At 34.9% G+C, this 17,805-nt stretch overlaps 1 protein-coding gene across 4 annotated transcripts in view; it reads left to right on the top strand.

The window, feature by feature from the left end:
• The window catches only part of LOC127790096 (uncharacterized), a 129,848-nt gene that overhangs the window by 42,232 nt on the left and 69,811 nt on the right, over positions 1-17,805 (top strand). Inside the window, exons 1-2 of one of the 4 annotated variants that reach the window (XM_052319380.1) lie at positions 13,426-13,723; positions 14,461-14,671. In XM_052319380.1, the coding sequence (XP_052175340.1) occupies positions 13,550-13,723; positions 14,461-14,671 (385 nt within the window). In that variant the 5' untranslated portion in view covers positions 13,426-13,549. Of the gene's footprint in view, positions 1-13,423; positions 13,724-14,460; positions 14,672-17,805 lie in introns of those variants that run through there. The other 3 variants (XM_052319382.1, XM_052319384.1, XM_052319381.1) reach the window with 3 other exon arrangements.

Genomic DNA, 17,805 nt, shown 5'->3' on the forward strand with positions numbered 1-17,805 from the left:
TTAGGGCATTGAGATGTGTTTAGAATTTTAATTATATTATGAATTAGCTTAGATAATGAGAATTATTTAGGTCAGTGAGTTGGGCTATGGAATGGCTCACGGTAAGGACTGAGCCCAATTGAGAAATGAGATTTGAAATTTTTAAAAGAAAACCATAATAAATTAAATTGTTCGTCAAATGTTGATTTTACCCTTGGTCTCCCTTTGTCTGTCGTTGGAAGAGAAAGGCAGTCAGGTCTTCCTACCAATTAACAGTTGTAGACTGTTGCATTTCCCTCTTCATGCTTCATTTGAATCGACGACTTTTATCTATTGCATACTTGTCATTCCCCTTCTGCAACTCTTTCTTTCTATTTCTTCTTCTTTCCTTCCTGGCTTCTCGTCTCTGTAATTTTTGTTTTGGTTAAGGGGAGCTTCAAGAAGAGAGAGATCTTGGCTGCATTGCAAGTCTTTAGGCAAGTTCTTATTCTTGCACCACTCTTTTATTTTCATTTCATTCTTCCATTTGAGAGTTCTTTTTATCATAAGAGTTATGCCTTAGATGTTCAGTTAAAGCTATTCTTCTTCTTCCATCACTGTGAGTATTTTGCTCATATATATATATATACATATACACATATATACACTCAGTTATATTTCCCTTCAAATCTAGCATTGGATCACCCTAGATATTCATTCTCTTCAATTGGGATTGTTCCCCCAATCTTTCTTTCGAAATGGTGTAGCCCCATAGATATTGTTTGTGTTATATATATATATATATATACTCGTATGTATCGTTGCTGCAGAATTGTTTTTCAGTCATCCGAATGACTAAAGGCTTATCCGAATGAATCTTGAGAAGTCATGTGAGTAACATCCGGATTAGTATGTCTATCATCCGAATGAGTTTGTAAAAAGGTAAAAGAATGTGCATAGTCTCATCTAAATATATATAAAACTCAGCCGAATGTTACACTCAAAAGATATCCATATTTGGATAAATCTCAATGGCAACAACTTCGAGCCCAAATTTGACCTTGATAAATCTAGAATATCTCAAAACTCAAAATATAAAAGTTGTAAATAATTTTCTTATCGTTCCATAGAATCTTGAATCAGATCAATCGAAACTCAAACAAAAAAGTTATGCCCGAATTACCAAATGATGTTGAAACTACCAGAATGACCTCATCCGAATATATACCAAGCCTCATTTGAATGAGTTCGTCCCACATTAGAATAAATTTCATGTAAGTTGATCAAATTATACTGATTGTTGCCTAACATTTGAATGCTACAGTAACCTCGTCCGAATGAATTTTCCTATCATTCGAATGTACTAGAAATCATCCGAATGTGTCATTCAATTCATGATTTACTCTAGCAGACCTGACCATACTTCATTCTTTAGGTATATCTTCTTGTGATGATATCCGATTTAAGATCTGTTTGATGCATTAGAAACTATACTTCATAGGCTTCGATTCGATGTATTATTCGAATGATTTGGTTACATTTTGTGCCCGTGACAACCCGATTAATTTATGCCAAGAAATTTGTATCTTACTGTTTTCGTGTATTCTGACCACCTAGTGTTTTTTAGTCTATAACTTTCTGTTCTCTTCTCCGAATTGAGATCCGTTTATTGGGATGTAAATTAAACATCCTAGGCTTCATTTTGATATATTACCCGTATTATTTTACCTTATATTGAGTCCGTAATAGCCCTATCAATCTTGGCTAAAAAACCTGGAACTTACTATTGTGAACCATTTATATATATATACCCATTCGAATGTTATAGTATACATTCAAAGCACCATTCGAATGCCCTCCGTGCCTTATTCGAATCACTCATATATATGCTTACACACCATTTGAATGACTCATGTTCCATTTAAATAACCTATATACACATATACATATGCCATTCGAATCATACATGCTCCATTTGAATGCTCCTTATACCATTCAAATCATCCCTTATATATACAAATATACAGTCGATTCGAATATCCTCTAGAATGATCTAAAACACCCTCATATATGCTTATAAACCATTCGAGCAACCCCTGTTTAATTTTTTCAAAAATATACATCAATGTCAATTTAGCATAATTATTGAATGAATTTAAAGGATTATATGATGGAAAAAATAACATATTAAACCTTTAATATTCCCCAAATGGCGAATCAAGATTTAACTTTAAATAGAATCTTTCAAATTTATTTCTGTGTTATAATTTACATCTTGAATGTGGTAAATGCATTGAAGTAAGATTTGTTGAATTTATTTGATGATGGTAAAAAACCCGATATGGGTAAATGGTGTTGAAAGTATGACTATTAAGGAAACGAGAATTTAAATGCATGTGGTTAGCAGATACATACATGATGTATACATGTACATGTCATATATATATATATATATTTTGCGCACTTACTATTTTGTGCAAAGGGAAATGGTACCCTAGAAGACTTGGTGCGGGACGAGGTGGCCATAGACCGACAGGTTAGCTCCATATTTATTTGTGAGATTCTATTGAAATGATGTACTTTTGCATGTATTGATTGATGACTTAAGAGTTGGGGAGATTTGCTATTAACATTGAAATGATGCACTTTTACATGTGTTGATTGATGACTTGCAAGCCTGCAAGATTTGATACTGACATTGAAATTTTATGTACAATTGCATAATGGTACATGGTGGCATGATATATTTAAATTTGAATTGATAAATTCATAAACTATGAATCTTGTACATAACTGTTGAGTCCTAAATTACTCCTTTTGGTATCACCATGTTCTTGGATCTTATACATTATTTATTGTTTCTCGAACTTACTGAGTCTTATGGCTTACTTGATCTTCTTTTCCATTCTAGGTAAAAGAAAGGTTGTTATTGAGGGCAAGTCCAGTGGGACTAAGGCCCAGGGATAGTGGTGTACGAAGACGTGTCCTATCTTTAAGATCCTTAGTAGCATTTTGGAGAGACATGTAATGAAATGAGTTTTATTTTGTTAATTCACACTAGAGTCTCTTATTTATTTTGTACGGCCTTCGAGCTTAGACTTATGATGTAATACCCGGTATTACATAGTATTGTAAATAAATAAGTTTTGACTATTTTGGCAGGGCCTCAGATGGTCCGGGAAGGTCAAAAGTCAAATTCGAGTAATTTATTAATGAAAATTGCCGAATTGGCGGCCGGGAGTGCCTCGGGACTTGGATGCCCAAGGAAGAGGGCAAGAGATTGATGAGCATCTCGAGATGAGGATGATGATGCTGGTGGCGGTCTGATCGGGAATGATTTTCGGAATAAAATCCTGTATAAGCCTGAATGGGTATTAATACCGAATGGTTGCAGGGGACCTCCTGGGAGCTGAGGGGACCCTAAGGGTGGTTCGATTTTCTGAGTAAAGCAACCCTTAAGTGTTTTCGGGTCAAAGTAAGGTCTCGTACAGGCGCAGGGACGAAATTGGCTTTATCGAGTAAAAATCAAATCATTAATTTTGGAGAATTAATGTTTTAGTGACTTTGGGGTAATTAATTAAAAACTTGGGAGGGTCCAAGTATAATTATTAGAATCCCCAAGTGAAATGAATATTTTCTTTAAATGAAATTATGGGAATTAGTGAGTTAAATATGTAATGTGTACATACTATATATATATGAGCAGTGGGCATGAGGGAGCTTCGAGGAAGCTTCCTTTGTCTCTGAAAATTTGAAAACAGAGAGAGTGAGGGAGAATGAGAGTGATGGCCGAGGCTTTGTGAGCGATCGAAGAAGAGCATGGCCGAGAGAGAGACATCGCGCGCGAGAGAAAGGGAGACCGCGAGAGAGTAAGAGAGAGAGCGTTGTGAGGGTGAGTGAAGATCGGCCATGGCAGAAACTGCCATGGTCGACGGTTGAAGCAGCTGTTCTGGGAGCTTGAAGAGGCTCCAATGGCGGTCCAGCAAAGCCGATGTTCGCGGTTGAAGTAGGCGATGCAGCAGCGGCGAGGAGGCAGCCGCGGCCTGAAGCAGCGGTCGGAGGCGCGAGCAGGGTCGGCCATGCCGGTTGCAGCGGCTGCTGTGCGCGCGGGAGGCCGACTGGTTGCTGCTCGCGATGGCGTCGACCGGTGGCGGCGGTTGCAGAGCTTGCTGTGTCGGCCGATGGTGGTGCAACTACCGCGATGGACGGAGGAGGCCGAGCGGAGGTGGTAGGCGCGCTGTGCGCCTAGGCTGCGCATGAAGAAGGAGGAAGATGAACAGGGCCAGGCGTGCTGGGAAGAAGAACCAAGGATGAAGAAAGAAAATAAAAAGAAAAAAAATAAAAGAAAAGAAAATGATGAAATTCTGAAAATTGGGAAAAATAGCTGAAAATTCCAGAAAAATGAGGGAAAGTTCTGGAAATTAGTTTGGGGCTTGAAGAGCTTGTCGAAAGCTCAAAAAGATGGAATTTTGGGCGCGAGCGGCAGCTCGGGAGGCAACGTCGGCCTGGTCGTTTCTGAATTTCATTTCCGAATTGTCTGAGGTAAATTAATATTTCTTCCCAAATTATTTACATTAAGCGAGTTAATGTAGGATAATTAATTATTGGATTAAACCCTGTGTTGGGGTTATTTGAAATCTTGTTGATGGATGATTTTGGCGATGTGCGGTGTAGTTGAGGGCATTGGTTAAATGCCGGATGTTAATGGAGTTGAGGTTTTGTGTGTTTTGCATCTAGGTTTGACCGGGGAGGCGGTGATCCTAGAGGAACTAGAGGTTCGGGCTGGAATTCGGGCCGAGGCAGAGAAGAGGCTTCGAGCCAGGTAAGGGATGGCCCCATGTGGAGGTGGCCTTGCAAGTTAGTAAATGTGTTTGATAATGTTTTTATGTTGCATTGGCATGTAGTAGTTATATCTTGTGTGATGCAAGACCTAGTGGACCTATGGCCATATGGAGGACTAGTGTGGTAGAGGCTGATAGGTTGATGCCTCAAACCCTAGTGGGTTGTGAGGATATGTGGGCCTAGCCTCATTTGCATGCATTTGGCATACATAAACTTGATTATATTCATATTTACATGCATTGCACCCTTACTGAGTCTTCATGACTCATGAGGTTTTACCTCATGTGTAGATGATGCAAGTCCGGATGCAAGCAGGGATGGCGCCGAGAGGCCGTTGTGGCAACTAGCTGAGTTACCCGAGTTATGTATTTTTAATATTGCTTGTATGTAGCCAGGGGGCGCGGTGTATCTATACCCTTGTGAGTAAATGTCTGTGTTATTGAGCTTAAATGTATTTAACTGTTGTAATCATCATAGTGTGATAGATGATTGTGAGATTGCTTGTTGAATATGGCATAGTTGGTAAAGCCAAGTTTCGGACCGAGTCAAGATCAGCAAGGTATGTTCTCATAAATCTCCAATACTCAGGGAAGTGTTTGTATGCTAGCTTTGTGCTTGGGTCACCTCTGGCTTGCTATGGGGTAAGCTGAAGAGAGGTGAAGCTCACTCAGGTTTCAAGTCTTGGTCCGCTGGATTTTTCTTATTTGAGTTGGGACCGATTCCTGAGTGGAGCGAAGGGAAGGACGAAGCCTAGTTCCCACCTAGGGCGTTTCCTGTTGAAACATAGTCCAACCCTTCAGTTGTGGTTGTCGGGTGAGTAATCTGATCGATTATTTACTAGTGACGCCCGTAAGTGGGAGCGGGTCGTTACATATGAGGTATTGAAGATGTAACTGAATCTTACTTAAGTTTCCGTTGCTAATAATAAACTGAGTTGTTTGTTTTAATATGGTTTGTTTTATATTATCACTGTGATAACCTTCTTTCGAATATCATATGCTAGTGGGAATACTCGAAAGTAGGCCTTACAAGCGAAGTCTGACTTTTAGTCACGACTTAAGGGTAGTTGTGTTGGTTATTTTCAAGGTGTGTCTGTATGTCCATAATAAATTTAATCTCGACACCTGATCATATACTATTTCTAAGTAAAACCCTTATTAGAGCTTTCACAAAAAAATAAATACATAGATACATACACATTTAGTTTAAGTTTAAGTTTAAGATTATATTTATATTTAAAAATATACATCTTTTTGTTATATTTTTGTATTAGAAGATATATAAGTTTTATAATAATTAAAATATAGAGAGAGGCGGGAGAAAGGTAAGAGAAAATTAAGACTCACATAATTAATTTACACAATTTGATTAACTTGGGAGAAACTTATGTCATTTTTAATAAAATGGAAAATATTTGTGTCTTTTAATCAAACTTTAAAGGATAGGGCATAATTTCTTATTTTATATTTACTGCTTAAGGGTGAATAATTCTGTTATGGGTATTTTCTGGACCACTTCTGGTGGACTAAACTCCACCGAGCGAGCTGCCCAAACACCCAAAGCCCAATAGGCCTAAGGCCGTGGTCGTCGCAACAAAGTAGTATGTCACCAAAACTCGAGGTCAGATCGTGGAAGTAAGCGAGCTCTTAGTGATGCTTTCAGTTCGCTAAACAAGCTGTTCAGCTCGCATAACAGGAGACCGCGGAATAATCGGAGGCGATATTCACCTACCTTATCTGAAACAAATCAAATCACTAAAATCACGGCGTTCGTTCCAGATAATTCCAAGACGATAAGGAAACGCCATCCACGGAACATAATCTTTCTACATTTAGAATTCAATCAAATTGTAAACACCCTACTCTATAAAAAAAGGGTCAATAACATCACTATAAGAAAAAGGGCAATAATATATTGTTACTCTACTTGAATAATCAGAGAACAATCGTGGACTAAGCATCGTTATGGGGCCGAACCACGTAAAAGTTTCTTCGTGTATTTCCTCTTCTTTTCTTTCGTGATTATATTATCAGTGCGGGGGAAACGAATCATAGTCAACAAATTCCGAAGGTCAATAAATTCGATCAATATTGTTTAAACTGAATAGATTGAATTTATGTAAAAAGTTCAACCGAATCGACTAAATAGATGCTCAAACCAAACAAATCGAAAAATTAAAAAAAAAATCGAATCGAATAAATAAACTGAAAAAATAAAAAGTGAAGGGGAATGATAAAAAAATACATTTTTTTTTATATTTTGATCAATTCGATTATTTTAAATTTTTTTAATAAAAAATTAAATTAAACTAAAATAATTAAAATTATCAAACTTAAAAATGAAAACAAATCAAACCGATTTACACGTTCAACCAAATTAAGCAAATAATTTTAATCTATTCAATTCATTTATTTCCATTTAAACGAAATCTTTCCCCTACTTCAAGACTTAACTTTCAAGCTAAGGAAACCCAACGAAGAAGTAATCAGATGACGCAATTCAGCCTTTAATTGGATGCACCAATTTTTGCCACGTGTCATGGGACCACCGGTTCTTTTTGGGCTGAAAAATTGGAAAGGGTAAAATTGGTCTTTGCCCGCACCTTTGCTTTCCACTCTCTTCCCTTACTCTTTTTCCACTCTCAAGTCTTGGAGGTAAGATAATGAGTGTGATTTTGTTCACTCCTTTAACGGGATGAACGTAATCCCCGTCAAATTAAAGGGGATGAACATCAATGGTCAATTTTTCAATGCGATTTTGAAATATTTATTTTAATTTGTTTTGCACGGCCTACTTACCCAAGACCTTCTTCCTCATTCACTGACTCTCTTTCTCTCTCTCTCTCTCTCCACTATGGTCCTCCGTCTCCAGCGTGTTGTCCATCTCTACCTTTGACATCATCTCCTCCTACCGTCATCGGTCTTCACTAGTAGCAGTGCCATAGGTCCTCCGGCGTCCCCTCCAACAGCGTGTTCGTCGTGTCTCCTCCACCCACTCTCTCTCCCCATCGTGTCTCCTTCACCTTCGGGCGTTGGTCGGTTCTCCACCTCCGACGTGCATCTCTTCCACCTCTGCCCGTTCGTCAGTCCTCTGGCATCTCCTCCACCAGTAACGATCGTGCTTAACCGCGTCTCCTCCACCTCCTGCTTGTGCCTTTCAAGAGCATTCTTGGTTTTTTTTTTTTTTCTTCCAGCATGAACTTCTAATATTTCTGGGAATAGAAGTACTTAAATCGGCTAAATTAAAACCAATTACAATCGATCAGATGAGATTGTTAATCAAGCAATAACTCTACTGATTAATTTATCAATGTTTAGGTTATTGGTAAAAAAAAAAGTGCTCTTTCGGATGTCAAAACAGGCTAAGCTAAAGTTGTTCACTGAATTTGTTTTTAATAATGTGAGGTTGGGTATAATGAGAGTGAACTCCACTAGTTTATCATGAATTTGTGGAACTTGCTAGGCATCAACTATTAAACATCCATCACTGTTAACAAACCTCAAGGTTAGAAGTTTTTTTGAAACTCGGGGAGATTGTGGACTTATTTACCATTTACCTTAGAAGGGGGATATTCCTCCTTGTTCTTTGTTGAAGCTATACTTTTTGCAGAAAAGAACGATGGTATCCGTGGCTTGAACTATCATTTGCTTCCCTGTTGTGTCTAACTCCAAAGAAATCATCATCTTCATTATTTGGGTGCGGGCCGTGTGGCTGCCTGTTGAATTTGATTTCTTATTATTTTACTAAAAAAATTAAAATGATGTCACCAATGCTAAGTTGTCCACTGCCTACCCCATAAATTTAAAGAAAAATAAGAAACTTCAGGCATTTCCAATCCTTGTGCAAATCTAGCAATCAATACAAACACAGAAACTAAAAGTATAGAATACTTCCGTATTATATTTTCGAACACAAATGAAATCTTTACATCCCCAAAAAATCTCTGGAAAATCAAATCAAACCAAAAGGAAGAACAAAATAACCCATTAATGAGAAAGAAAAAAATTTCCATTCTTTACTCCCTCCCGCTTTCGCGTACAACTTCGCGTTCTTCAAGGTTGCTGGAGGCGTCAGAGATTTTTCCATCATCCGCGGCAGCGTGTTCATCGGCTTCCTATTCTCCTTGCGCAGAGCCACGGAAGAGTCGGGGACCGACTGGGCCAGAACGGAGGACCCTTTCGGCCCGCTTGGTGGCGCCGGAAAGCTGCCCTGGAACTTGACTTGTTTCTTGGGCGGGGATAGATTGGGCTTCGGTTCGTGCTCTCTCATGTTTTTCATCCGCAGTTTTGTTTCTCGTAGTTCGGCGTAAGCTTTGGTGAGGATCGATGACGACAGGAGGAGACGCACGTCGGTGGTGGAGGGGACGACATGGCCCGGAGGTGAAGAACCACAGCTGGAAGGAGAGAGGGAGAGAGAGAAAATGAGGGAGAAGGTCTTGGGTGGATAAACAAATCCTTGACCGCGTAAAACAAATTAAAATAAATATTTCAAAATCCTACTAGAAAACTAACGATTTGATGTTCGCCCCCTTTAATTTGACAGGGGTTACGTTCACCCCCCGTTAAAGGGGGTGAACAAAATCGCACTCTAAGATAATGTTTGTATTTTAATTTATTTTATAATAATTATTAAAATTTTAATCCTATTATAATTTAGATCCTTTAAAAACATCGTCCGACTCTATCAAAAAAATTATCACATTATAAATATATAAAATAAAATAAATAAATAGTTATTACTTAATAGTCATCGTTTAATATTTTATAGGTTCCATAAATATATATATATATATAAGTTCACATATATAAAAAATTTACAATAAAATTTAGTAGGTGCTGAGGAAAATTTCTTTGAGTTCAGGGAGAAATTTTTAAAAAATTATGGAAAAACGACTTAAAAGAAATATTAACATTTTTTAATTGAAGAAAAAAAAATGTTCATCATTAGATCTGTGGCATAGGTTATATTATTGATAGTCGCTACCTAAATACTATAATTTAACTTCTTTTATGATACTCCACATTGATGTCATATATATTATGTATCATATTAATATAAATATATAAAATATTATTACAAAATATCAATAAAAATATCAAATTTAAGTGTCTTAAGAGACTGGGTCACTCAAATGGTCACGATGCATAGTCCTTACCTTCTTTAAAATTATTTTTTTCACTTCAACTATTTTATATCTAAGATAAAAAAAATCATAAATTATTATTAAATCATGATATAATCACATCGTATTGTCGTGATATTATAATTATATTAATTTTTTTTTACATCAAGATGTTGTGCACCATTTACCATTTTGATTATGGTTAATAATTGCATTGAATATTTTTTTTATATCTAATTTATTTTAATAATTTAGACCAAATTACATATGTCTTTTCGATTCTCATTCTACTTGCTTCCTATTAACATAGTGACTATTGTTTAAATAAGTATTTCTTTTTAATATGTAAAAAGTGGCCAAAGATGTGACAAATTAATCATTTGATACATAACTTAATTGATTAAGAGAGCGATGTGATTCGAGTTGTGCACATTCAAGTCAGAGAGTGACTTTAGTTTAGTGTTTTTCTTTTTCTCTTTTTTTTTTTACTTTTTTAAGGTAAAATTAAAATAAAGATGATTTAATATTGTTCTTAAATTTATTTTAATTGAGAAGTCTTGTGTTTAAATTAAGATGAGGTAAAATTTTATATTTTTAAGTAAAAAATATAAAAAGTATTTTAAAATAATTATTTTATTGACAAAATTTTAAATATCAAAACGTGACGATTGCTCATATAATAGAATAAATGGTAAATTACATGAAACTCTCCTGTATTTAGAATCATGTGTAACTTACCCTCATGTGCTTTTAATTGTATCAAAAAAATCCATTTACACTTTCAAAATATTGTAATTAGTCATAATTTGTTGTTATTTTACATAATTTTGTACAATAATCTACATATAAAATACATAATTCTACATATATAATTTTAATATATCAAAAAATATAAAATTTTGCATTAATCAACCAATAAATTATATAAAATTATGTAAAATAACAACAAATTATATATGATCGTAAGTGGAAAGGGTTTTTTTTTATACAATCGAAAATACAGGGGGTAAATTACATATGATCGTAAGTACACGATGATTTCATATAATTTACCTTACAATAAATAAGAGAATATAATTCACAAAGGAGTAGATTTTGACAAATAAATTTTTTAAATTAGATTTTACTAGTGAATAACTTTAAATAATTAATTGATCTAAGATGAAAAATTAAATTATCAAATATAACGGTCTGAACACACAATCACAATAATTGAATTGCATTTCATGATGGAGGAGGTTTAAAGCCTATCCCTGTCAAAATAGAGAACGGGGTTAAAACCGTAATTATGTATCGTCTTCCCGGGCATCTCCGTACGCATGAACGTACACCGACAATTACAAAAGGGTCAATCAAATGGTTGTCATGCATACCTTTTTTAAAATTATTTTTTTCACTTCGAATATTTTAAATTTAAGATTAAAAAACATAATAAATTATTATTAAATTATAATATGATGATATCACATTATCGTGATATTATAATTATATTACATATTTTTTTTTTTGAAATAATTATTCTTGTGCGACTCCTAATATTCATACTCTTAATTATGTTAGGAGAGATAAATCATAGATGTAAGATTTCATTTTATTGGGTAAGACGAGTATCGAACTGACGACCTATCGAACTGACACTGATATATTATTTGTCTGACTACTCGATCTATATGCTGTGAGCTGCATATTTCTCTTTTTATATCTAGATGTTGTGCATTATTTAATATTTGATTTTGATTATAGTTGTGATTATTTTACAATACCAACATAATTATTTAATTAAATAATATATATATATTATAGTAAGTAAAAAAATAAAAAGTTCAAAAGACATGCTCAAACAAAACAAACCAACAAATAAAAAAAATCGAATTGAATGAAAAAATTAAAAAAAAGAGAAAAATCAAAAGAGAAAAGTAAAAAATGATGTCATTTTTTATGATTAATTCAGTTATTTTAATTTTTTTAATATGGAGACCAAATTAAATCAGAATAATTAAAATTACTTAACTTAAAATCAAATCAAATAGAATCGATCTATCTATGCCTGAATCAAATTAAATAAATAATTTTAACAGATTCAATTTAATTATTTTGATTTAAAAAAAATCTTCACTAACTTTGGTGCTAAGGAAACCAATGGAGAAGTAATCAGATCATATAATGCAGCCTTTAAATGGAGGCACCAGTTTTTGCCACGTGTCGAGGGACCATCGGTTCTTTTTGGGCTGGAATATTGGAAAGGGGAGGAGGACTTGGGCGACGAGGCGACGACTCTTTGGTCTTTGCCTGCCCCAACCTTTGTCTTCTTTTTTTTGCTTTCCACTCTCTTTCCTTCCTCTTTCCCCACTCTCAAGTCTTGGGACGCGAGATCGTGTTTGTATTTTAATTTATTTTATAATAATTATTAAAATTTTAATCCTATTATAATTTAGTTTCTTTAAAAATTTTATCTGTTAAAAAATTATTACGTTAAAAATATATAAATAAAATAAATAATTAGTTATTATTTGTGGTTGTCGCTTAATATTTTGTAGGATCCATAAACTATATACATATATATATATATATAAGAAATTTATAATAAAATTTTAGTAAGTGAAGAGAAGAATTTCACTGAGTTTGGGGGAGAATTTTCTGAAATATTAAGGAAAAAGCGATTTAGAAGAAAAACTAATGCTATCTAATAAAAGAATAAAGAATGCTCATCATTGGGTCTGTGGCATTGGTTATACCATTGATAATCGCTATCCAAACATTAAAATTTAACATTTTTTTATGACACTTTACATTAATATCATATATTATATATCATATTAATATAAATATATAAAATATTATTACAAAATATCAAATTTAAATGTCTACGTAGACTCACAAAATGGTCACTCAAATAGTTGCCATGCATAGTTCTCACCTTCTCTAAAATTATTTTTTCCACTTCGACTATTTTATATCTAAGATTAAAAAACATAATAAGTTATTATTAGATCATGATATAGTGACATCATATGGTTGTGATATTACATTTATATTGAATATATATTTTTTTTATATCTAGATGATGTACATTATTTACCATTTTTATTATGATTATGATTATTTTATATCACAAACATAAATTAAATAATAAATTATTTTTTTTAACTTTCAAATTAATTTTTTTTTAAAATATAAAAACTCAATGGAAATCAAACCGAATCAAATTAAACTAACTAATCTAATTTATTCTAATAATTTAGACCAAATTATATATGTATTTTGGCTCTCATGCTACTTGCTTGGTGCCTAAGCTTTTCTCCTATTAACATAGTGATTATTATTTAAATAAATGTACTTATTAAATACAACACAGTCTGAACACACAATCACAATAATAATCGAATTGCATTTCATGATGGAGGAGGAGGTTTAAAGCCTAACTCTGTCAAAATAGACAAGGGGTTAAAACCGTAATTATGTATCGTCTTCCCGGACATCTCCGTACGCATGGACGAGAGTACAAATAGCCAGAGTGCAGTGCAGTTTGAAGTTAGAACGCAACCTGAACGTACCTGCTGCTGTGCTGATCGGACCGGAGTCTGAAGTCTGAACTGCAGCGGGTAATCGGATCGACCAGAAAGGGAAATGGCGACACCCAGTCCCAGACCCAGAGAGCACATAGAGGAGATCAGAAGGAAGACGTTCAAGATCGGGGGGAACGAACCCGACCTCACCAATCTGTATCTGCATCACGCCATCAACTATCTCGCCGCTGAACTCTACACCAAGGACGTCCACTTCCTCATGGAGCTCATCCAGGTCATATATATATACACACACACACATATACGTATATTTGTATATGCACCATGCAACCAAAAAAAATGTTCATTTGCAGCAGCCCAAATACATATTTTAGCTCATTTATTTGTACTTTTTTTTTAGTTTAGATACTCAAAATTTTTATTATTTTAATTATATCATTAAATTATATAATTTTGAGTCAAATACATACTTTCATAAATTTACTAAGGATAATAAATTAAATATAATTTAAAAGTCTAATTGAAATAACAGAAGATTTAGGAGTGCTTAGGAGTGCAATTGACAAAAAATTATATAATTTAGGGGTATAATTAAAATAATAAAAAATTTAAATATCTAAATAAAAAAATATATAACTACAAGAGATAAAATATGTATTTTGTCTTTGACAAATTGCAGTCAATTTTTAATTTTTATTGTTGAATACTGAATATTTAAAACAAATGATTTAGGTTTTTTTTTTTTATTTTGAGTTTAAGATGCCATGAAATGGGTATTTATAAAATATTTTTAGTAAATATTTTAATTCTTTTTTGTTAATTAATGATTCAATAATCTTTTGGAAAGGGTCGATTGTGGGTACAACTCAAACTTCTTAGAAGGAACTCTTGGCGTGTTTTCAAAATTATTGGGGCCAGCATGAATATGAGATATTTCTGAGGGTCTGAGGTGGAATTAACAGAAATTAGTGGGGTCTATTTGATTTGATATTGGTGTATTATTTGTACCAGAATGCGGAGGACAACGAGTACTTGGAGGCGGTAAAACCGTCACTTGAATTCGTGATAACTTCGCGGGACATTACGGCGACCGGAGCTCCAGCGACCTTGCTGGTCTTCAACAACGAGAAGGGGTTTTCCGCTAAAAACGTTGAGTCCATTTGCGGCATTGGATGCTCCACCAAGAAAGGCCAGCGAAAACGAGGCTATATCGGCGAGAAAGGTATCTTGATTTGCTTAAACTAACGACATTCATTCTCTTAATCTTGATAAATTATCCATGAGAAAAACGAAGTTCATATCCAGATTGAGCTTTTATTTGGTTTCCGTGATGCCAAACAATTGCTGCATTTCTTACTCCCTGCAACTTGCTGAATACAGTTTTGATTATATTATCTGTGATTTAATCATTTTTTCTCTCGAACAAATAGCTGTAATTTCGAAAGCAAAAATCCTATGCCAAATAGTGTGTAAAACGGATCAGTTTCCAAGCATGGGTTTAGTTTTACTGTTTGAGTTAGCCATTTTGCCCTCACAGGTATTGAGTAGTGGGGTAAGTGGACAAATGATATAATTAACTTTTTACAGTAGCAATATAAGAAGTAAATTAATTAACAGGTCCTCAAAATTTGGGGGCACCATCACCATCACCATCACCAACAAAAATTCCAACTTGTTAAGCTTTAATTCCATTAGAGATTCATGATCATATCTTTTATGAGTTCATTATATCCTTCAAAATTTGAGAAGACACCACCACTGACAATGTCTAGTTTGAATCTCAAATTAGACATTTTGCAACTCTGTCCATGATATTATCTGTGAGACCATTATATCATATGCCATATAAGAGTATTTCCAACCAGCTTTTCTTTGATCTTGAAAGACACTAAATTATGTTTTTCCCTTTATATGGTAGTATGCAAGCATAAATATCTTTTTTTTTTCTTTTAAATGATAAATATCGTTAATCATGTTGTTTTGTACATATATGATTTTTTTTATTTATGAATTTGTCTTTTCATATGTACTTTAAATTTTATATATTTCTTGAATATATCAATTGATGCTCTTCATATTTATTAAAGCTTGAAATCTTTGGATTCTATGGTTTCTGTCAAACTCAAGCTTAGTATTCATGTATTATATCCCACACAACATCAATAACAATCACAAGCCATTGATATGTCTTCTTAAATTTCACCAACAAAAATAATGTCATTTACATGTAACATACACAAACGTCTCCCTTCTCAGATGTGCTTAGCGAGTTCCTCTATTATTAAAGTGGTAATGGTTTGATACATGTCCCATGAGGCTCCCACATGGGCACTAAGGTGCGTGCCTCAGCCTGAGGCACATATGCACACCTTTTGTGCCTAAGTCATTTTTTTTTTTTGATCTCCGAGAGGTTTTAAGCCAGAAGATGGTCCATGAGCTGACAAGCTGCTGACGCATGGGCCTACCTCCAGTGACCTGCGTTCCACTGGCAGTGTCGCCGGAGGCAAGCGAACTACCTCCGGCTATGCTTCTTTCATTTTAGGTTTTCCTTTATATTTTATTGATTTTTTTTTGGTTTCTTCACTGTTTACACCCGTCTTCTTCTTTATTTGTTATTTTTTTCTTTATATTCTGCCTGCTATATTGATGGAACTTGATGAAATTTGTTTCTTTTTCCTTTGACATCAGGTTTGTGATTTCCATTTATTTAATTTCAATTAGCACTTCCAACCCCGAGATCAAAAGAGCCAACTTTTAAGTTTCAGCAAGTTCTTGTGTGTTATAAATAAAAAACAGAGATAGCAAATCCTTGCTCAAGCTAAAAATCACACACTGCTGAATACACCTCAAATGGTCGAGAGTATAAATATAAACACAGCAAATATCAAAAACACAAACGTAACATGAGGCAAGAGATTTATAGTGGTTCACCCCAAATAGGGGCTACGTCCCCTTGAGTTTTGGTGAGAAGAGCTCACTGCGCTATATGAATAAATCCGATTACACCCATACAGAAACAAGATCAAACTGGACAACCCTGGTTCCCCAAACAAAACGCTCAAAACCATTTAATACAGGTTAAGAGCTTACCTTAAACGAACCAGAGAACACATATAAACAAAAATGAAGACGAAGACTGTACAAAGGATTTACAGAGAGAGAGAGAATAAAACCCTAAAAATGAACACTCTCGGCCACCCCCCTCTTTTTCTTCGTCTTCCCCGATCATCTCATCAATCTCGAGGTGCGCGATAAATAAGGCAACTGGACGGCTGCGATGCAAGAGAATAAAGGCAACAACAACGGCTCGGATGGCATCGTGCAAAGTGATCTGCAGCAAATTATCCGACAAAAGGCAAAAGGGCTTGAGTTTGGGCCAAAGGTGGCTGCCAAAGTGGCCCTCCAGTGGGTGCCCAAAGGGCAGCCCACGGTTGCTAAGTGGCCCCCCAATTGTTTGGCATCATTTGATGCTTCATAGTAAACAACAAACTCCACCTTGAAGCATCAAATGTCTGGGAAACCAGATCTGACATATGAGTGCAACATGCTACAATTCTCACCCTCACTGCTCAAGATGGCTGAGGAATCAACCATCATCAATATGCAGCAAATTCAAGCAATGCTTGAACTTGGTTGCAGTCAATACCTTGGTGCTCATGTCAGCAGGATTGTTGGCTGTTGAAACTTTCTGGATACCCACAGTTCCTTTGGCTATCATTTCCCTTACATAATGATATTTCACATCCACATATTTGGTTCGATCATGATACACCGAATTTTTGGACAAGTGGATGGCACTTTGGCCATTCGAGAAAACCACCAATTTGCTTTGAAGCAAGTGAATTTCCTTGAGAATACCTTGAAACCATATGGCTTCCTTGAAGGCATCAGTTACAGCCACGTACTCCGCCTCAGTAGAGGATAGGGCAACAAGTGGCTACAGCTGAGACTTCCAGCTGATACAATTTCCATCCAAGGTAAAATAAAAGGCAGTGGTGAATTTTTTGGAATCTCTATCCCCTACAAAATCAGAGTCAACATACCCAACAAGATCAAGTGTATCAAACATTTTCTTAAAATTTAAACCAATACATACAGAACCATTTATGTACCTAAGCAAATGTTTTAAAGCATCCCAATGAAGTTTCCCAGGATTTGACATGAATCGACTGAGTAAGGAAATTGAATATGCAAGGTCGGGCCTGATACTTATTATTGAGTACATAATTGTTCCAATTACATTTGCATAAGGGACATTTTCCATTTCTACAATTTCAGAATTCGATGTGGGACATTGAGATTTAGATAAAATAAAATGTCCAGCCAAGGGAACTGTAACAGTTGTACAATTTTGCA

The sequence above is a fragment of the Diospyros lotus genome, chromosome 14 (genome assembly GCF_014633365.1).
Source record: "Diospyros lotus cultivar Yz01 chromosome 14, ASM1463336v1, whole genome shotgun sequence".
In the NCBI taxonomy this organism is placed as follows: domain Eukaryota; kingdom Viridiplantae; phylum Streptophyta; class Magnoliopsida; order Ericales; family Ebenaceae; genus Diospyros; species Diospyros lotus.